Source organism: Medicago sativa, chromosome 4, assembly GCF_051527215.1.
Source record: "Medicago sativa cultivar Bolivia chromosome 4, Bolivia_mono, whole genome shotgun sequence".
Classification (NCBI taxonomy): domain Eukaryota; kingdom Viridiplantae; phylum Streptophyta; class Magnoliopsida; order Fabales; family Fabaceae; genus Medicago; species Medicago sativa.
The window spans coordinates 75752003-75773630 of record NC_140752.1 but is presented as its reverse complement, the minus strand read 5'-3'; the positions used below and the strand labels follow the sequence as shown (position 1 = coordinate 75773630).

Below are 21628 nucleotides of genomic sequence, written 5' to 3'. Positions count from 1 at the left end.
CCTTAACCTATTGTCCTCTTCATCTAAATTTCTAAAAACCCTTCTTTTATTATCATTCTGAACCCTCACCCCTTTTTTCACCCACAAACCACCATGGATATGCAATCAATACCTACTAAAATCGTCAATTGAATCAACATCTCTTCCATTGATACGTACTCGATTAATACAAGTAAGTGAATTTCATAAATTTCTTCGAGTTACTATTTATCGTTTGCTCTATGATTTATTCGATGTTGTTAATTTTACCATGGTTGTTTATAGTTGTTGTTAATTTCACGTTTGTCTATCGACATCGATTTGTTTGATTTAAGTTTACGTAGAAGGGTAACGTAATTTAAGTTTACATATAGGTCTCACGTGAATTTAGTTTTCGTACATATTCTAAGAAGGAATAACATACACCTAAACTCAGTTTACTTGGTGTATGTAAATTGAGTTTACATAAACTACGTAAATTCAGTTTACATGAACTAAAACTCAGTCTTAACTTACTTATGTAAATTCAGTTTACATAGTGTATGTAAACTCAGTTTACGTAGTGTATGTAAACTCAGTTTACTCAACTCATGTAAACTGAATTTACGTATACATAATTAATATGCAGTGAACATGAATAAAGGGTATATTAGTAACTTTGGGGTGTAACTTGGATTATTTGGGGTGTGGGTAGTATCTGTCATTAATTTTATTAGGTCTGCAACAACTTAACCTATTGTTTTTGTAGATTTTTTTTGACAAGTTGTTGTACACTTATTTAATACGTTTACAAACAGAATACCCTAATTTTCATGCAAACTTGGCTACCCTAAATAATTTGTTAGGAACCATGAACTGCATTAATTTTTGATGTTTAACTATAAAATTAATAAATAAAATTGACCCGTGCAACAATATAATTTTGTATTCTTTTTATCTTTTTTCTTTATAATTTTTTTTATTAGCATTTGATTGTAATATTATATCTCTAATATTCTAATTTGCGTTTATTGATCGACCCATGATCTTACAGGTTAAAGATTATTTATTGGTCTCTATTATAGTCGAGAAGTCCCGTGCGTCGCACGGGTCAAAAGTCTAGTATTGAGTCTTGCTAACAAGTGTCTTTAGGACATTTTACTTCAAAAAAAAAGTGTCTTTAGGACATTTGTTAAGGAAACAAAAATACTAGTAATTTTCCTTAAAAAAAAAATACTGGTAATTTTATATTGGAAATTACAATTTTCAAACTTTTAAAAAGTTGAATTCATTATTTTTCACCACTTTCCAACACAATATTTATATTATTGTTCTCTTAATCAATGCTCTAAGGACACTCTTTAGCATTTTTGTAATGTATTTTACTAAGGAAAAATATATTTTTTTGACAAAAAGGAAAAAGATATTTGGACGCTATAGAATTTTGAGGTGAAATCATCCCGTGAGTTTAGCTCGACAACACATAATATATGTAATTGCGGAGGTTTGAACTCGAACATCCCATCAATTCATCTTAAAAGATAAATTTTTAATTGCTAGACTACTTTACCAAAAAATTGAATTGAGACCATATCTAATTTTACAAAATTATTTTAAATAGTTATTATTTTATATGATAAATATACAAGTGTTAGATTTATATGATTTAAATATAATTCATAAAAAAATTATTTTATTGCTTACCGTATATATACAAGTCTGAACTATTTAATATCACAATCTCTTCCTATGACTTCAAATATCACCAGTTCAATTAAAAAACGACCTTAGAAAACAAAAAGAAAAAAGTAAAAAAGGTGTAACGGCAAAAAAAAACTTAATGTGTCACGTCATGCGCAATGGCGTGACAACACTTTAAAGACAAAAAAAAACTTGACAAAGTAAGGTATTTTGATAAATAAATCTCATTGTAGGTCGGACTGATATTTATTTTTCTTTTTTGTTTTAGGGCCCGGAAAAAAATATTCTGAACATCACACCATTGTGCCATGGAGAGCAATTTGTTAAAAAGATTTGTGTGTTCTTTTATAATAGAGAAAAAAAAATCGTTGCAACCATAAATGTAAACTCATGTGTAAGTAGTCGTCCCTTCCTCGGATTAGAGCACCATCTCTTCACCTTAAATTCATTTTCAACAAAAAAGAAAAGAAAGCTGGTTTTTCAAGAAATTTACACCAGTCACCAAGCTTATGATAAACTTTGATTTTTAGCTAAGCTCAGCACTAACTCTTCGATATATTTCTTGCTTGAAGTATCTTTGCTCCCATCGATAAAGAATAAGACCAAAGAGAACTGCCAGTAACCGTTCAGTCACTCTCTTTAAAGCACTCTCCCAACCATTGGGCCACGTGCCTTACTTTCTTAAAAAATCTAATTCTGCTAACCAGTTCACTGGCTTTACTGGTTTAGGAACATTGGTCTTTTAATTGAAAAAAATAAAGAAAATGCATAGTTCTGCGCATAGTTCTGCAATCGATTGTGTTCATGTTCAACGAGACCCCAAATGGACTCATCTTTGTCTTTCTCAAACACAACCCCAAATCTGAAAAGCCATCGATCTCCTACTCAAACACAACCACACGCGACATGTTGGGTTTCAATTAAAGAAAAACTCATTGTTCCTAAAAAAATTGAAGACAAAAAACTAATTATTACATCTAAGAATTACCAACAAATCTCCTCCTCAAACACAAATATCAGCTATTCCTTTATTACATATTGGTTCTTTCATATTTGAATATTAAAAAGAAATTGGGCTAAATCTTACTTCTGTGTCACAGACTATGTGTTTGGTTTTTAACGATTTTTAGAAAATATGTGTGCTATACTTTGTCCGCAGTGCAAATGATATGAAAGGCTCTTCTTCACTTCCTACGATTCGCCGAGCTAGACGATAAAGGCGGTTGCGCCGTTTTGTCTGTAAACAGCAATTGACAAAACAACTGCAGTGTGTTGAAGATTATTTTGAGTGAGTTGAGAAGACAATTAATTAAAAACATTAATTTTAAATAAAAATTAAATATCATACCTCATGTTTTCATAAAAACGACGTGGACCAATAAAAAAACAAGTGTCTAAAAGCGTTTGACAGAGCAACTGAGGCTAGCATTGCTCTAAGACCAAATCATTCAATCCCGGGTAGTCGCTGAACCATACCACATTCAGCACAAATGACCTCTATTTTGACTGAAATTTACACAAACAATCACATATTGCATTTGAGGAGCCAATCTTTCTATATAATCATTTCACAAACTTTCAATGAACATCTCCGGTTAAACCTCCGCATGCAGCCCAACCAAAATAGGCTCTATGAGAGCCAGCTGTATAGACCTTGTAACAATCATAGAGAGGGATTCCCAAGCCACATCGATTGATCTATTGACTCTGAAGTCATTGTTGCTTGAAGGATTCTAGTTTAGAAATGCAATGAACCTTACTTGATTAGGACTTCATAGAAATAATTCCTTACCAAATTTGTGTCATGAGAGAACACTGGATTATTTCAATCCTTTCAAATTTAGTAGGTACAATACCAAAGAACATGTATCAATCTCCCTACCACTATTCAGTGTCATTTGTAGACATTTGTAATTGTAATCAATTCAGTCATGAAAGCCAAGCCTAAAGAGTATGCCCCAATTGTCTTGATTAATACGATCCTTCAATTAAAAGGTCCTCTTTGGCAGGCTGGTTGTCCTTGCTATGCAGAACTTTATAGGTAAATCTCAAAGTGAAATTTCCCTCAAAAGGTTAAATTCCAGTAGGGAAAATGTATCTTACCCGCAATGTTCTACACGACTAAGCAAAATTATATATAATTCAAATTGCACAGTGACATTATAATAGCAACCCAAATCAGATGTGACAATCTGAATTTAATTCATAACATAAGAGAAAAAAGAAGTGTGCTCCATGCTGAACTTTTATTTATAAGAAGGGCACAGTTAAAATTCTACTTATACTAATTATACATCATAAAAGCAAGCTAGCCCCAAGGTGAGCATGTGCTCATTCTGAAACCGGTGCATGGTGCAGGTATCACTATAACGTATAAAGGTCAACAACAACAACAAAATAATCCAAGAGGGGAAAATGTGAAAAACAAGTTGACAAAAATAACCAACTGATCCAATCCTCACTAAACAGGGTAAGACTGGACTGGTTGATTAAATTCGTGAGGAGAAAAACATTTTATTCATATTGACAAGGTGCTAGTGAGTGGCTAAACCATTGTATCTAACTAACTAAACATTCTTTTAAGCAGCAGAATTGAAGCACATCTTTGCCATTCACTGTGTCTCACTGATCTGATAAGTTACCATGTTCTCTTTCCATTGCTTCTGATCCAGATGTTTCTCATAGAATGTGACTTTTTTGTTTGATGTAACAAACAAAGCAGAGGTGCTCCTAGTACCATACGGCCCCTAAGCACAAGCAAATTTTCAGCCAATGTCAAATGTAAAATCCAGGTTAGGCTTAAGCATGCAAAAAAGTGGAATGTGTTAATTAGTTACCACCGAAGGAAATTGTGTGTCGACAAATATCGAACTCAAAGGAAATTCAAATTCTGGAGGACGAATCCCTGGTAGCAAGCACTTTTCATCATCTTTAACTGTGTTTGTCATTAGTTTCTCAACCATTTCTTTTATAGGAAATTCACGTTCACCATACTCATCAATAAGCTCTTTGAAACTATGGCGCAACCGTTCAGCCTTAATGAAAAATGTACTTAGTAGCGTCAAAATTCATCCGGTGTAAATTAATTTGCATGCAGGAATCAATTATTATTAGTAACCATGTGTATACCTTTGGCCAAGGAGCATCCAATGGTGCATTAGTCAAGACGTGAATTCCAGGGGTAACAGAAAGATAACCATGATTTGGCCTATTGAAGACATAAACCATTGAGGAGGTGCAAATATCAGCTAATACAAGGTTGAAACCGTTGTATAGATGAGCCTCTTTGAGCACTTCCTCCGCAAACTCCTCGGGACTCTTGTCGCTCTGTTGCCAACAACATATAAACCACTAATGAATGCACATCCAAGGACAAAACTAACAAACAGAAACACTTTTTTTTTTTTTTTCTTCTTGAAAACTCAGTATCCGGCCCAAAGATAACAAAAGCGTATGTTATAAGTGACACTGCCTAACATATTAAAAAAAAAACCAGTAGAGACTACTTAATATGACAAACAGATGGAGTGCATGACCTGAATAAATCGAAGTGGGAGATCGCCTCTAGTTTTGGGCTGTGGAATATCTTGGAGTTCTCTAAAATTGGTGAGAAAAGCTAACCTACCATTTTTGGAAGAAGCCAACCACGTACCCCCGCAGAGTATATCTCTACCGCCTAAGATTGTTTCGCCGTCCCACCATGCCAATGGTTCTGTAGGCCTTTGTATTCAATTTGTATTCAAGAGTAAAACAATTAATAAAGTGTTTGCGTGAAAAAGGAAAATATGTAAGTGATTATTGATTAGTGATTAGTACCGAGAATGAAATTCGTCTCTGTTGAGTAAGAGGAGGAAAGGGTATTTCGGATGAGCTTGCCACATGAACACCGTTATACACATAGCTGAGCTTGATTGATTCACTTGTTTCGCTGCCCCACTGACCGTCGTATTTTAGTTTGGAAAAGCCTTGTAATAAATAGTGTAACCATGTTAAGGTTGTCAATAAACTACTACTATTAATATAAGTGTCACCAACAATCTCTTGCCAACAATCACTCTTATCTTCACTTTTTTATTATCAGGTCAAGTGTCAATGTGAATCAAGTAGTAAACAAATGATATCATATAAAATAACAGCCGTGATACACTGACAGACCACCTTGGGTAGGTGGCAGTACCACGCTTCTACCATGCAATTGTAACAACAAAAAAAATATGAATCTTAAGTTTACTTAGAAGAAAGGATTCAAAAGTAGTGAAGATTAAAAAAATTTAGAGACTAAAAGTAAAAAAAAAAAATTGATTGTCTAAAAGTTGTCATATAAATAGTTATTCAAATAACACAACTATTATTACAATGACAAGAAGAAGTATAATAATTATTTTAAAATTTAAATCAGTACCAACTTTCCTTGTGTTTAAAAGTACTCCTTCCGTTTTAAAATGAGTGTCGTTTTAGATATTTACACACATATTAAGAAATGCAATGATTAAAAGAAAAAGAATGGTTTTTTTACCAAATTATCCTTATTAACTATTGGTTAGTTTTAAAAGTAATACTTTGGAAGTAGTGTGCAGAGTATTAATTGAAGGGTACAGTTGAAAAGAAAAAGTTATTATTGCATTGAAAACTGAAAGTGACATTCATTTTGAAACAATTTTTTTTGGCTAAAGCGACACTCATTTTGAAACGGGAGGAAGTATATTTTTACATTTTTATCTTGAACAACATGTTCTCTGTATACTAATTGTTATAAAATTTTTATCAAGAAGAACTTGTCTGGTGTATAATGATTGTCACAAAGAACTTGTCCCGTGTAGGGGTGGCAAAAATACCCATGCCCACGGGTACCCGTGGGTAAAATCCATCACGGGCACGGGGCGGGTAGCTAAACGGATATCCACGGGTATAGTCAACGGGTATTTGACTACCCATTATTATATGGATATGGACACGGATTTGATTGTATCCATACCCACAGGTACCCATACCCGATAATAAATTAAGTAAATCACTAAAATATTCTTATATATCTTATCTTATTACTTAAAGTTGTTACCTTATTGAAGGAAATTTTACGGCCTACCTAAGATTCCTCGTTAACAACCTATTTTTATTTTCAATCTTTTTAATTCATCTTATTAAGTTCACGTTTCTACTTCATTCACATCATAAAACATATCATATGAATTATGTAAAAATCATGAATTTCCTATGTATTATGTACGATTTATGAAATTTTGAATGAATTATGTATGAATGTTTAAAAGTTGAAGTTTTTTGGTAACTAAGAAAAATTTATTGTTTGTACAAAAAAAATATCAAAAATCCATGGGTACCCATGAATACCTCAATACCCACGGGTACTCGCACAGTGGGTACCCACGAGGGTACGGGGCGGGCACGGGTATCATATTTATCCAACGGAGCGGGCCCGGATATCATATTATCCGTACCCATGGGTACCCATTGACATCCCTAGTCCCGTGTATCATATTTATTTAAAAATTTGTATTAGTGACCATTTATCCCAGTTATATTAAATTTGTCTCAATGACTACTTGTCTAGTGTATAATAATTTTCTTTTAAAAAATTGCAGCGATATCTTGTCTCGTGTAAATTAATCATTGGACAATTTATTTCAACGACAACTTGTCTCGTGTATGATAATAATTTTTACAATTTGTATCATCGACCATTCATCCCTTGTATAATAATTATTTTATATTTTTAACAACTATAAATCTTTTCGATATATAATATTATTTTAAAATTTTAATCATGGAAAACTTGTCCCATTTATAATAATTACTTCAAAATTTTAATCATGGATAACTTGTCCCGTGAATTAAAAATTATTATTATTTTAAATTTTTTTAGAGGAATAATTTTTTTCTTCAATTTTCTTAACTTTATTCAATATTAATTAATTACTTTTTATGGTAGATTTAAAAATTTCTACCACACCTACTTCAAATCTCAACCATCATCACTCTCCCTCTGTATTTTCCTTTTCTTTTCCACCACCAACCACCATCACCGACAACTTCCGAACAGATCCACATCCTTCCGGCGACCTTTACTTAAAAAAAATTACATATTATTCATCATCTCAATCTGCTCTATCTTTCTATCAAATTAGATTTTCAAAAGGAAATAACTTGAGAAGTACATATTCTCAATCTTCTCTTATAATGTCGTCTTCAAAATCAGCTGGAAGAGGTAATCTTCCTTAGTATTTCATATCACATTACCAAGATTAACTTTCATGTACACGGTCGGTCTATCACTAATTTCACATTTATTTTCAGTGAGTAGCAGTCAAGTTGCTGTGGGAAATCCAGCCTCGTTATCATCACCTTCGACAAATATGCAAACGGATGGAATTGAACCGCTTTCAGGAGTGCCATACTTTCATGTGGTCCTTTCCAAAACACATCTTAGTCCCCGTTATGGATTGGTAATTTCATACTTGAAACATAATCTGTTATAGATCAAACTAAATGAAGGTTTTGGAAAGGTGCATTGCAAAATCAATTAAATCTTGTATTGTATTGTTGGCATATAGGGGCCGAGCAGCAGCATATGTGAAGAACTTCCTTCCAAATCGGTTCCGACTATTCTCAAATATCGGGGTAAGAGTTGGGCCACGACTTATAATGGGCAGAACAAAACCAAACTGTTTGATAGCGTTGGCTGGGAAAAATTTGCTGAAGATAATTATTTGAAGCTTGGAGACGCTTGTGTTTTTGAGCTCATGAAAAACAGTGAAGAGGAAATCGTCTTCAAAGTTCAAATTCTTAGAGGTGAAGAAGAGCCATTTTTGCTTTACGAATTTCCTGGAACCGGTGAGAGGGATGCACCATTTGTCATAGATTAGTAATCTAAATGTGAAATTTAATTTTCCTTTTCTTTTTGAAACTAGATCAAGCTAACCTTTCTTGGCTTGACCTTTGTGGGATTGTTCAAGGTTGCAAGATACTTTTGTTTTGTGAGTAGGTTAGAGCATAGACTTTGGTGTTAGGAATAGTGAAGTTATGTACTGGTACAATGCTCTACATTTTGCTAGTTAAATGCTTGTAAAATTTAACCAATCAGAGAAACATATTGCTTTAGAATTAATTTGGTGGTTAACTCTGAAATCTGAATGCAGTTTTCTTGATTTACTCAGGGTTATGTTAAGAATATATTTTATTATTGAAGTGTAAAGGTATGAACCTTTTAACTTTTCAGGAATGTTTGGACTATAGTAATGGAGTGATGCCATGTCCATTATTTTGGTTTGACTAAAATGGATGGAATGGAACGAATACTCGACCCATTCTGTAGTACCCTGTTGGAATGGAACAGCATGGCTTTAACCAACATCGTGGTTTCCATTTTCTCAACAGTCTACTAAGGCCATCCCCATAGGGTAAGGCTTAGCTTCATAAGCATCGGTCCCAGATAAGGTATCCTCATTGAGTCTACTAAGGCCATCCCCAACGGGTGAGGCTTAGCTTCATAAGCCTCGGTACCAAATAGGTATCATCATTGAGGAGAAAAATAGAAGAGAGCTTATTGAGTAGAGGTCTTTCTTTCTCTACAAGTTCCACATCATTTTAATATTAAAATATTGAAATTTAAATAATATAAAGTATTGACAAATGTTTTAGTAATTTTGTTTTTTTTTTTTTTTTTTTTTGACAAAAGTAATTTTGTTTTTAAGTACTGGTTTGAAGGGATAAAACATTTATTAAAGTTTCATTATTAGATCAATTGAGAGCACTTGTCTGTCGAAGAAGCATCTTTACAATCTGCACAAACAAATTAAACTAACAATTGTACATGAAATTATGGCCGCGTAACGAGAAAAATAAGAGTTTGAGATTCCAGCACAAAAATAAACGTAAAATAACAATGGTGAGGCTTCAAGAATTTGAATACATCTTCACTTTTGACCCTTTTCTTATCTTGAAGCTATTCAGACAATCTATCATCTATTACTTGTTTTAAAGTTTTTAAGTAACATTTTTTTTTTGTTCTAAAAAAAGTAACATTTTTTGGTTGCCTAACAGAGGAGAGAAATGAATTTCATGAGACAACAGGCTTTGAGTAGCATAGCTAGTTCCATATCTTCCTTTTGACTTAAACACTTGCATTTTATTTCGATCACTGTCATACTTTCAAACATACGTGTTCGGGGCTGCAAGTATCATGGATGGATTTGTAATACACTCATAAACAAACAACTATTTAGTACAAAATTTTCAGTAAATAAACCTTAACTAGTTTAAGATCAAGTGGCGACAGCTTATTTGATGGTATCTCAATCTCCAAGTGATCATAATATTAAGGAACGTTCAAGTTCAACAATGTACAGTGGCGACATTAGTGCAAGTAAGGAGTTTTCAGTGTGGACATCACAATAATTTCCTAAGCAACAACCCTTAGTCACTGTTACAAACACATTTAGACCAAGATTGGCTTAACCAAATGCTCAACTATCATGTAATTAAAAATACTAAACTCCAATTTCAAGTCTTCAGCGTAATCACTGAGAACAACTTGATGAAAATCATAGATGTTCTGTTCTTCTAGGTGAAGCCAGGAATTTCTCCTGGCATTGGAGCTAACTCATTCTTGCTAAACTTGTCCTCGTCGTAAAATGTGGCACGCACTGTTCTACCCCCAAAGTATCGACCATCAAGGTCAACAAGCGCTTTAGTTGTTTCTTCAGATCTCTCAAACTGAACAAAGATTCTTACTGCTTCGTCAGTGGGAAAATTTGGCTCTGTTATCTCAAATATCAGAACTCGGGTTACTGTTCCATACTTGGCACATTCTGATCCTACCTCATCTTCCAGCTCATCATCTACCTCACCAGGCCCCACCTTCAAAACAAAGCAACAATAAGTCATGTTCAAATACAATAAATTAAACATCATTTTAGGATGAACTAATACAATCACTGTTGAGATTTTAATGACAAAAGATTAAAAATAAGGTCTCAAAGCATGCAGAGTCGCAGAGCACATGTGTACTAAATCAAGTTCATCTGGAATTCAGTAGAAAAACCTAAAGTTCCAGTATACAGGCACAAGCTTTTTATGATATATGATCTATCTCTGCTCAATACTAGACATGTAATGGAAATCACAGCTATTGCATCAACTTCAGTTCAAAAACCAAGTCGTCAAAATTGACTAGAAGAGAAAGAAAGATCAACGTATCATTGAACATTCCAATTTTCACGATTGGAGAGCTCTTTACAGAGGGCTGTGTCACAAGACTTCTGTTTTAGGTTTTTGTCAGGGAGAGGGGGTGGAGGATTGTATTATTTCTTTCTTTCTTTCTTAGGAAAGACTGCTCCTTCCCCATTCTCTTTCTAAGAAAATTTCTTCAGTTGATCAATGTCAAACAAAGGCAACTTCAGATAAACAATTAAATCTGATCTATTGCTTTGGAAATTGTGATCAACCTCAGCATTAATAATATGCAAATGAGGAAAAAAACAGTGCACGCATCTATGTTCCACCCCAGTGCCTAAACAGTTTAAAACAGACGCAAGGTATTAAGCGTTTCAGCAAATATTTATCAACCAATAATTACAATGCAGGCACAAAGTCAAAAGGAACTTATCCCCATAAATTACCGAAAGAATGAAAAAGAATTTCGGAACTACAAAAAAGAAACTGAAAAAATTTCAACTCCTTCAAAATATTATGAAAGGAAACTCAACTCCCAGGCCCGCTCTCAATGAAAATAAGCACATTTGGCTTTGGTAAGTACAATATAGACTCCGTCAGCATCATGAAGTGATACAAATCAGTTTGAAAAGAGCGAGCACCCCCAAGAAAGAAAATATACCATGGATATTCAACTCAAAGAACTGTAATTCTTAAAAGGCATTACCCAAACTTGACTGCACTCTGAAGTAATCCTAATCCAAAATTCCATAGTAAGAAATAAAGCCACAATCTATCCAGGGACAGCATATCAAAAAACCCAATCTGCTAATGAATCCTAGCTCCCGATTTACAACTACATCATATTAATAATTATAAACATCATCCCCTCATACTGTATGTATTAACATCATACCATTCTAAGAACAGGACATTGAAAAACAGTTGCTCATCCACGGAGGGAGGAAAAGTGATCAACCAAGATACATCCAAGTCATATAATCAGAAAATTAACCATGCTACATACACCAGACCAATGACATTGCTGATTATCCAACCCTTGAAAAGACAATGAGAGAGAGAGAGAGAGAGAGAGAGAGATCTGTATCACTGCCAATTTCAACGACAATAAAAAGAATGGAACGTGTAGCATAGATGCATGCTTGTTTGTTATGAAAATGGTATTACTTGCAAGCACACCCTTCCTTCTAAACTAAACCATAAAATTATGTGTCTGTGTATATGGTATATAAATACGAATTTTTATAATTTCTGACCATGTCAATAGTCGTGATGTTTCCTATAAGTGGCCAATTCTTTAAATTTATTGAGATGACATCCTCAATCATGTAATGAAACTTGTAAGGGAAGGAAAAAAAAATCAATATGCACCGTCTGAATCTCCTCTGAACAAGAGAAGAATGGACAGCAGAGGCAAAGGCCTCATTCTCAGGGGAGATGCATATGGATGGCTGACAAAGATGGAAAGGGTAGCTGACAATGAAATGTTACAAAGCAATTATGTTGGCCATGAAGGATGGCCTTTGTGCTTGTTTTTGTGGTGGGATTTATTTTCTCAGAAATCAGAATCCCTCATATGGGCAGAATTCAGAGCAGCACTAATTAGAGGTTTACCTCCTCCATGATGCAGAATCCCTGTGAATTACTCTTGGGCTTGAAACAAGTGATTCTTGTGGAGGAGTAAAAGAGTATGCTGGTCCCTTTGAGGTACAGACACAAACCACCAAAATTTTCTTGAAAGGTCTAAAAGATGATATTAGAGTAGAGTTGAAGTTACACCCAGCAAAGTATTTGGTAGAAATTACGGACTATGTCCAGATATTTGTGAGAAGAACAGGGTACCCAACAAAGCCTCTTGCAAATGTAACGAGCAAGGCCCTTTAAAAATTGGTTGGAGATTTATAGGATTAGGTTTCCACTAATGGGGTACCTGACAAAGGTAAGGAATGTATTGACAGCAACTGAGGAATTTCGTACATCAGTTATCCCTCATCCAAGAGGAACATGAGTCTGGGAATAAAGAATCCACACTCACACCAGCTAGTTATTATGGAAAGAATTCAATGGAGATTCAGGTATTTATCATGGACATTTACTTATATCCTTGACATTTGTTACTACAACTTTCTTTCAGATATTTTCATTCTTAATCATATCTTGTCTTTCAGATATTTTCATTCTTAATCATATCTTGTCTTCTATGTCTTTTTATCTATTCTCATATTTACAACAATTATTTTCTACTCCTGTTCACACTTCATTTCCTAACATTTGTTCATACAACATCACTGATCTTATAACAGTCACGCTAATTTCTCCAGAAAGATATTCCACATGAGATTACTGTGTTCTTTCTGGAAAATCTGATATCGTAGACACTAAAAGCAAACAACAGCTTCCAAATTAAGTGTGGAAGCCAAGTTGAGCAATGGGAGCTGTGACTTAAACCCTGTGTGATTAAGAACGTTTATCAAAGATCAAGAGCTTAGTCTCTGCCACCAAAAACAAACTGACCAACTAACATCCCTCAATTACATTCCCCCCCTCTTTGTATACTACTACCTTTACTATTGTGTTAGGGAAGGCTAACGAACACGTCCGGCCACAGCTTCTCTAACAGTTTCAAGTTTTAACAAACAATGTCTAACTAACAGAGGCCAGCCAACTTGGACCTCCTTTCTTCTAATCTAATATATAATGTTAACAGATATTTAATATGTATATTCAGAAACACAGTGAAGGAATGGTCAATTATTCACTAACTACTACTAAGACACAATTTCTAACTCATAAAACAGAATGGTTAGCAAAAAGAAATCCTAGTAAAAAGTGTGATGTGTTCATTTTAATATGCTAATGATATAAGTTGATGGTAGCTTATTAAGTTAGAAGACAAATATATATATATATATATATATATATATATATATATATATATATATATATAATCGATATGACTACATCCGGTGATCACCAAGTCAAAACATCAGAAGGCCACATCATATGCCAAATATTCATTAGCCTGTGCTATTTTCAAATTAAAACTAAACAGCACACAGAACAAAAATATATTGCATAACAAACAACAAAATCTGTACTATTCTTAAAAACACTCATCAAAACAATGCAGCTGAAATATAAAACATGATCATGTGATTCATAAAATTCATGAAACCTCACAGCGTCGTTAACAAGCACATAAACACCGAAAACAAACAAGCATTTAACATTAAAAATGTGCATACCATGTTTCTAAGTAGCAGTACTCTGGTAGGTACACCATTGATGTTAACACTTTTAACTTTCTTATCAGACTTACTGTCACTGGCATTAACAATAACCCCAGCCCGTCTATCGGTTTTCTTCGCCATCAACGGAGTTGTAATCCCTTGCTCCTGTTTCCCAAGCCCTTGCCCTTGTTTCCACCCCATCTTTGCCATCATCCTCTGAGCAGCAGTCATCTGCCCACCAGCACCAACTCCCAACCCAACCGTCTCCGACTTCCCAATACTAAATCCATCCACACTCCCGGGAGGCGATGGCGACCTCGGCACACCCCGTCCACCACTGCCACCACCTCCTCCACTCATCCCCACACGCCTTCTCCATGCTTCCTCACCGGAAATATTCAATCTCGAATCTCCCTGATCTCTCTCCCTATCTCTATCTCTCTCCCTTTCTCTTTCTCTCTCCCTCTCCCTCTCTTTCTCCCTCTCCTCCTCCTCCTCCCTCCGTCTCTCCAGCTCCCTCATCATCTCCGCTTCTCTAGCCTTCCTCTTCTTCTCCCTCCGATACTCTTCATAATCATTCGGCCTCGCCGGATCGTACTCCTCCATCACCGTCGACTGTACTCCTACAAGAGCCGGTTGAGATGGTTGAACAACATCGTCGAGTGGCGAAGCAAGAATCGGCTGTGGTGCAGGAGAGAGAATAGTTTTGGTGGAATTGACAATTTTAGGTTTGTTTTGGGATCGAAGAAGGGTATGGGGAGGTGTGTAAAGAGAAGAGGAGGGTTTACGGAGAGTGGCGGGGGCCATTTTGGTGCTGGATGACCAGACATTGGTGGTTGGTTTATCTTCTTCGGCGGAAGAAGGTGGAGGTAGGTCTCCGTATAACCCACCCAACATTTCGAAGCTCCAACGCAAACACAGAAACGTGCACGGTGTTTAAGATTAAGGATTTGATTTATTACGACGGAGTGAAACGCAAAGACACTATTTCCTACCGCTATCGGTACCTACTGATTTTCTCGACGGTCGATTTCCCTTCTTCGTCGAGGAGAGGTTTATGATTCTTTATTTTTTTTCACACTAAGGCTTATAATTTTACTTCTCTTTTTTGTTCATAAAAATCAATAATTTTTTTATAAGATAAAATAATAACTATGTACCACAAAAAAAAAAAAAAATAATAACTTTTTTGTGATATTCTTTAAAAAAAAAACTTTTTGTGATATGAAAAATGAATAGCTTTATTTTTTGTTTTTATGAGCATATTGTTAATCCTAAAAAACAACTTATCATACCTTTTTATTAAATTAGTAACGACAAGATGAACATTAGCATGCAAGTCTTTTTGCTTTTATTAACAATAAATAATAAAATTGTAAAAGATAATCGAGTGAAGGGTAATATTGAAAGGAAAATCTTATATCAACATACAATATTTCTTTATATAGGAACAAAATACACCTTTTTACAGTGTCCAATATTGGAAGAGAACACTTCTTTGCATTTTTTATCTGAAAACAATTAAAATGCCAAGGATGAACACTTGTTTTCATAAATAACATTATATATACCTTGTGTTTGCGAATTGTTAATTTTAATCAAATAAAATAAAATAATACTTTTGTGTTTGTCAAGGTTTTGAGTTCGATTTTACCAGATGTCAATTTCTGTAGGCTAGTTTAACTTTTTTAAAAGAAAGTTAATTAATAGTACATCTTTATTACAAAAAATAAAATAATACTTTTGTGTTTGTCAAGGTTTTGGGTTCAATTTTACCGGATGTCAATTTCTGTAGGCTAGTTTAACTTTTTTAAAAGAAAGTTAATTAATAGTACATCTTTATTACAAAAATTATACATATTTATTACAAAAAATTGATATGCAATTATTACTAGTTGGATAGGCCTTGAATTTTGAAAATAATGCTCATATTCACTACTTGTGCATCCCGTAATAAACTTGTGGGAAATCATCTAAGACTAAAGTTCATCAACCACTTTCAAACATAACTCCTACTTATGATCTTCCCAGTTGCAGAAACCTATAATAATAATGGTTCAACATATCTCTAACTTATCAGACCAGCATAGGGGATATTACTCAAATCCACATCAATATTTTCAACAATCTAAAGCAATAAGCATACAAATGATGTACATAGAGATCAACTAAACCCTATTATTTGATGCCTCCAAATCTCGGTAAAATGTGCGTAGACAGCCATTAATGATACGAGGGGCTGCTCCATCACAGAACCGTTTAGCCAGATCCACCGCCTTCAAAACAAACATACCACAGTATATAAGTTTTTTTATTGCTTGTGAAGTTGTGATCATGTGAAAGTGTGTGAATGTATATGCAATATGCAAGTATCATTACTCAGTCCCTTAGAGCTATATTTTCTGCTTAATGGTGACACACATTATTCAAAGTTCATTCCAATAGTAGAAAAAATTGACATTGTCATGTGCTCAAAACAATAGTTCCCCTAACACCTACAAAAATAAAAATAAAAAGTCAATGATTATAGAAAATTAAGATGTACCTCGTTAATGACGATTTGGTGTCTGGTGTCTAGCATAGCTATTTCAGACATTGCCAAGTGAAGAATAGAAAGCTCTAGAATCTTCCCTGCTGGTTCTTCCTGGAATGCACCAACAAACAATATGCATACTATGGCCATTAACAAACAAAGTTGTCTAATAATTAAAATTATACAAGTGTGAGTGGAGGTGTGTGTGTGTATGCTAGGGATAAAACAGAAATAAATAGTTACAAGCAGCGAGGGAGCTTGGTTGGTTATTTAGAAATCGCCACATAATTAACAAATGTATATAAACATTTCATTATCATTACGTAAAATTTGGTGTAGCAGTGGTTACTTTTGTTGTTTTGTAACCTTGACATTTGATAAACATTTTACTTTTGATGCCTTATGTACGCATATCCATTATCCAATAATAAAAACAAAAAATTGGGGTGGCCTTGGTTACAAGCCATACTCGAACTTTAGTTGGAATTCTCTTTGACTTGGAAGCAGATGCAAACAAGTATCATCAAAAGATTATTAAACCAGTAAAAATACAAAGGTATCTACTACATCATGTAGACTGTGATACCAATATACTAGATGACCGATAAGACAATTTGAGAAACAATCAACCTAAAAATGGTAGTGTACTGTACTATGCAGTATGCAAGGGTTTCTAAATTCAATGTAAATAATACAAGTGCGACTGTAAAGGCATTTATCAGTAATGAGTAAATAAATTAACTAAGTCATCAAATGAAAGTGATCGCAGTCTTGGGTTTTGAAAAAATACAGTATCGACGATTTAGTGACTTGCACTCAGCCGGCTGAATTTAACTGCATTTAAGTGTAAATACATCTCGTATTTATAATAACAGAATAAGAATGAAACTATTTGGTACGATCCTAAATTTCCAATGTTCTATTAACTCATCATTTGTTAAAATTGTTATACCCAACAATAACTGTTTAATGATCCCAATAAATCCAACAAAACACTCAATACCATTACTATTTCCAACATGATCAACACCAACTGATCAGTAATTAAGGTTTCTGATTTGTTAGTTGTTTCTTAGGAGTTAGGGATTATATCCTATTTTGGATTATCTCATTCCAGTATAGAATAGGGTTACCTTAATAAGGTGTTTCCCTGTTTGGTACTAAAAATAATAATGAGGTACTAAGGATGGGTTTATGTTAGGTACTAAGAATTCCTTTTCTTCAGAGAGCATATAAAACCAAAGTCAAAGGAGTACCCTAGGATCACTGTTCTACGTCAGTAATGGGAGAAAAACCTTTTTGTCACCTAGTGGGAAGAGACTTTTATTGTTCAAGATAATGTGTAAGGAAAAGACATAACAGGAAGTCATACGTCTCAGACCTTGTAAATTTAGGTTGAACAGTTTTAACATGATACATTTATTCTTCTTTGCCCAACTCTAGACAAATTATGTCTTTGTAAACTTGAACTTTGAAATTCTAATTATGGCATTGTTTCAAAGGATGATAAAGATAGCAGGGGTTAAATAATGGTGAGATGCCACATTGACTAAAAATATGGCCAAAGTAGTCATTATAAAGCTTGGACAATGCTCGCCTCCAGACCTAACTCAGAATTTTGAGTAGGGTCTAGCCAAAAATCTATGAAATAAGATAAAGCATTTACTATATCTATTGCTTCATTTTGTTCGGAATGCGGGGGGTAATAAATTGTGTGCAAAAGCTATTCCATTTCGTGTACCTGCCAATTTGGTGGGATAACTTTGTTAATGACAGGGACATGACTGTCCCATCTATCCCTGACAGCAACCAATAGTTTCCTAGTGAACCTGCAGATATGACACAGTGCTAGATTATTAGCTTCCATTGGAATAAGGAGCTGAGGGTTCAATTCCCCTCACTAACATTTCTAACATTTAATGATCAACATTCGTCATTAAAAAAATAAACTCATACGCACAAGAGCACTCAATCGTGCAGTGTTTGATGACAAATGACAAGCTTTAGCTACAAGTATAAGTCTGATGCATGCATTATATGTAAAGGGTCTGCGTTTACCTCAAAATCAATCTGCTATATACCAGCTTTGGGGGAGCTGCAAGGACTTCTTCTTCTGGCATGCAACAGAATATAACAAGTCACAAAAGGAAATTATAAACTGTGAACATAATAAATATATTATAACCAAGTCAAAACTTTTCCTGGGACAAAGACTTCTGTCATATGAAATTATGTGACATAATAAGGAAGGCTGCACAAAAGTATACTTAAGATATAATACCATAATCAATTAATCATACATTTTCAACCAGTAGCAGATGATTCCTGTATTAAAGTCTGTATAAATTAATCTGTCATAGATATACAGGCCGTAAAATGAAAACAGAACAATTTTTAAGAGAGAAACATTGCAATGCTTGAGTGGCCATATGGATGTACCCCTCCTTAGAACTACTACTTTAAGGCCAACTTACAACATCAAATTGCTAAATCTCCAAACTGCTGCAGTGAGAACCAATATAAAAATCACTATAAATTTTTGTTCTCATGGATACCAAGGTAAAAAGTTTGATGCTGTCTCATGGGTACCAAGGTAAAAAGTTTGATGTTGCATAAAGACCAGATCACGTAGTGCAGCTGTAATATCAGGCTGCCACACAAGGAGTTCAATTTATATGTAGTGTACTGAATGGTTTTTTTTTTTTTTTGACACATCAGTTTAACATGTTTTAATTGAATTAAAATGAAAACAAACCTAAAAAAACCCTAATTGGCCAATCCCTCACGCAGTTCATCGTCATCCTAGTTCTCACGTCCCAGCAAATGCTCCTAGTGATTATGGAGATGTTACACATAACTATTAAGCGTGTGATAAATGGAAAAGAAAATCATATTGTAATTAGGGAAGGTTGCTGGAACATTATGACATATAGTGAATTTTTTAATAATCCAAGTTCTATATGTCGGTTAAAGCAGATACACGACAGTTAACAATTACTACGGAGGGGCACATCCATATGTGTCATGTATAAACAAAAAAAAAAAACTTATTCTTGATTCAACTTAAATTTGGAAAATATCTTTTAAAAAATTCATGGAGTTGTTATACATAATTATCTTTATAATATTTGCCCGTGCTGCTGACAACTTATAATGACTGGTTGTGGGTAATGGCCAATGGGTAGTCGAGATGAGGGTGATTGTGTACAGCAGTGAGGGAGGCGATGAAAATCAACAAAGCAAAGAGGGAGGTGGTGAAAACGACACAGCAAATAGGGGTGCCCTGTGGGAGGGCCAAAAATACAGTAGACCCAAGTAGTTATAAGGATTAATTTTGGGTTTTTCACTTTAATTAAAACATTTTAAGCTGGTGTGGTGTGGCAAAGAGATAATATCGGATGGTGATTGGATAACAGTGTAAAACTGTTTTACTCCAGGCTGCAATTGGCATACTTCAGACTGCATTAGCCGCAACACAACTACAGTTTCATACCACACCCCTAGTCCTAAGTCTTATTCATTTGGACATGCTACAACTTAAAAGCTAGAATTATCATGAATAGTCCATAAACTTTTCTAGTGAAGCTTACTTTCAAGCCTCAATCAATTAACAAATGAAATACCATATATAAAGAAATGACCGATTTTCATTCCAAAGACCAATTAAGTTCAAATTTGAGCAGCAAATCAAATTAACCAATCATATATATTAGTAATGAAAGTATGCGAAGAAAAATATCAAACGAACAACTTTAAAACACAATTAGTTTATAAGCTATTGTTATTATATATCGTTACCAATTGCAGACTCGAGTTGAATGTTCCTTAGAAGTTCATTAGCTTCTTCATCTGTTTCAACGATAACAGGTGGCCCTCCGAAACTCATGTGATTATACTCCAACAATTTGTCCTTGTTAAATTCATAACCAACCTCTATAACAAACAAACACATTAACTTCAATTCTCACCACAATACCAACAACAACCAAAACCAAAACAGTTAACAATTACCTCTACGCTCATTCATCCGTTTCTCAAATAACCGAACCGGGTCCAATCCCTCCAAACACGAAGCATAAATTATAGACCTGCAAAATCAAAGACCGTTAACGTTAATTCCAAATACTAAAATGCAGTACACAATAGTAATACTGTAATGTGCTTACAGAGCAAGTTCTCTAGCGGCTCTCGGACTACAAAACCGACCGGTTTTATCGAGTTTAGGCAAAGAAATTGAAGAGTTATCAGCTATTTCTGAGACAGAAGTTTCGTCTTTGTCGAGTGCTAAAGTGGAACCACGGAGAGAGCATTTCAGAGATAAAGGTGATGAAGTAGCGGTGTTAATTTTGGGTTTGGGAAGGAATTTGGGGAAGTGAGAGTAACGGTGGTGGTTTAGTAGTGAAGAGGGGAAGCAAAAGCGGTGGTTGAGTTTGGAAGAAGAAGTTGAAGGTGAAGAGAGGGGAAGTAAGGCTCCCTCCATTGTTGAAGTGTGGAGTAGATAGATAACGGTGATAATAATTGGATTGAAAATGCGTTTTTAGCTTTTATATTTTGAAAAATTATTACAAGCGGAAAAATAAAAATAAATTGTTACTTTTATTTAAGATAGGGTATGTAAATTGAAAAAAATGTAGTGTTAAATGGAGTCGGCAAGAAGTAATTATATTTCTTGTGAAAAAAAAATGTAATTTTATATTATCCATTTTATCATCAACTAAATAGGATTATAATGACAGAACACTTATTTTATGATACAATAAGGATAATTAATTGCGTCACATCATCCATTTTATTAATGATAACCGGTGATATAACATATGGATATTTGTTTATACTTAAAAATAATAACTCTGTTAGTTGGATTTGACAAATAAGCGATGCTAGAGCAGTCGAGTGAGGAAGCAAAATTTTTCTCAAGCTCACTAACTCAAAATATGGACTGTCAAAGGCTTGAAACCGAGTCACCAGCATAATGAGACTAAACAATGACACATTACCCACGACCCATGCTCTCGGT

At 34.4% G+C, this 21628-nt stretch overlaps 4 protein-coding genes across 5 annotated transcripts; 1 reads left to right on the top strand and 3 right to left on the bottom strand.

The window, feature by feature from the left end:
* Positions 1 to 3886: 3886 nt before the first annotated feature.
* Positions 3887 to 5606, bottom strand: LOC146931961 (uncharacterized). Its single transcript, XM_085703540.1, has 5 exons — positions 5476 to 5606; positions 5196 to 5379; positions 4789 to 4986; positions 4497 to 4694; positions 3887 to 4406 (listed from the first exon to the last, which is right to left on the bottom strand). The coding sequence occupies exons 1-5, from the start codon at positions 5556 to 5558 to the stop codon at positions 4272 to 4274; spliced, it is 798 nt and encodes a 265-aa protein (XP_085559666.1). The 5' UTR covers positions 5559 to 5606; the 3' UTR covers positions 3887 to 4271.
* Positions 5607 to 7629: 2023 nt separating this feature from the next.
* LOC146931960 (B3 domain-containing protein Os04g0386900-like) lies at positions 7630 to 8782 on the top strand. Of its 2 annotated transcripts, XM_085703538.1 has the most exons (3): positions 7630 to 7882; positions 7972 to 8120; positions 8229 to 8782. In XM_085703538.1, the coding sequence occupies exons 1-3, from the start codon at positions 7855 to 7857 to the stop codon at positions 8538 to 8540; spliced, it is 489 nt and encodes a 162-aa protein (XP_085559664.1). In that variant the 5' UTR covers positions 7630 to 7854; the 3' UTR covers positions 8541 to 8782. The 2 variants fall into 2 exon arrangements, with proteins under 2 accessions (XP_085559664.1, XP_085559665.1); XM_085703539.1 differs by lacking the exon at positions 7630 to 7882 and having other exon boundaries at positions 7889 to 8120.
* Positions 8783 to 9953: 1171 nt separating this feature from the next.
* On the bottom strand, positions 9954 to 15167 carry DRT111 (D111/G-patch domain-containing protein). The gene is made up of 2 exons (XM_085703537.1): positions 14094 to 15167; positions 9954 to 10533 (listed from the first exon to the last, which is right to left on the bottom strand). Exons 1-2 carry the CDS (start codon positions 14973 to 14975, stop codon positions 10237 to 10239), a joined length of 1179 nt encoding a protein of 392 aa, XP_085559663.1. The 5' UTR covers positions 14976 to 15167; the 3' UTR covers positions 9954 to 10236.
* Positions 15168 to 15989: 822 nt separating this feature from the next.
* LOC146931958 (antitermination NusB domain-containing protein) lies at positions 15990 to 21127 on the bottom strand. Its single transcript, XM_085703535.1, has 7 exons — positions 20778 to 21127; positions 20623 to 20699; positions 20410 to 20544; positions 18670 to 18724; positions 18353 to 18440; positions 16624 to 16722; positions 15990 to 16354 (listed from the first exon to the last, which is right to left on the bottom strand). The coding sequence occupies exons 1-7, from the start codon at positions 21089 to 21091 to the stop codon at positions 16247 to 16249; spliced, it is 876 nt and encodes a 291-aa protein (XP_085559661.1). The 5' UTR covers positions 21092 to 21127; the 3' UTR covers positions 15990 to 16246.
* Positions 21128 to 21628: the final 501 nt, after the last annotated feature.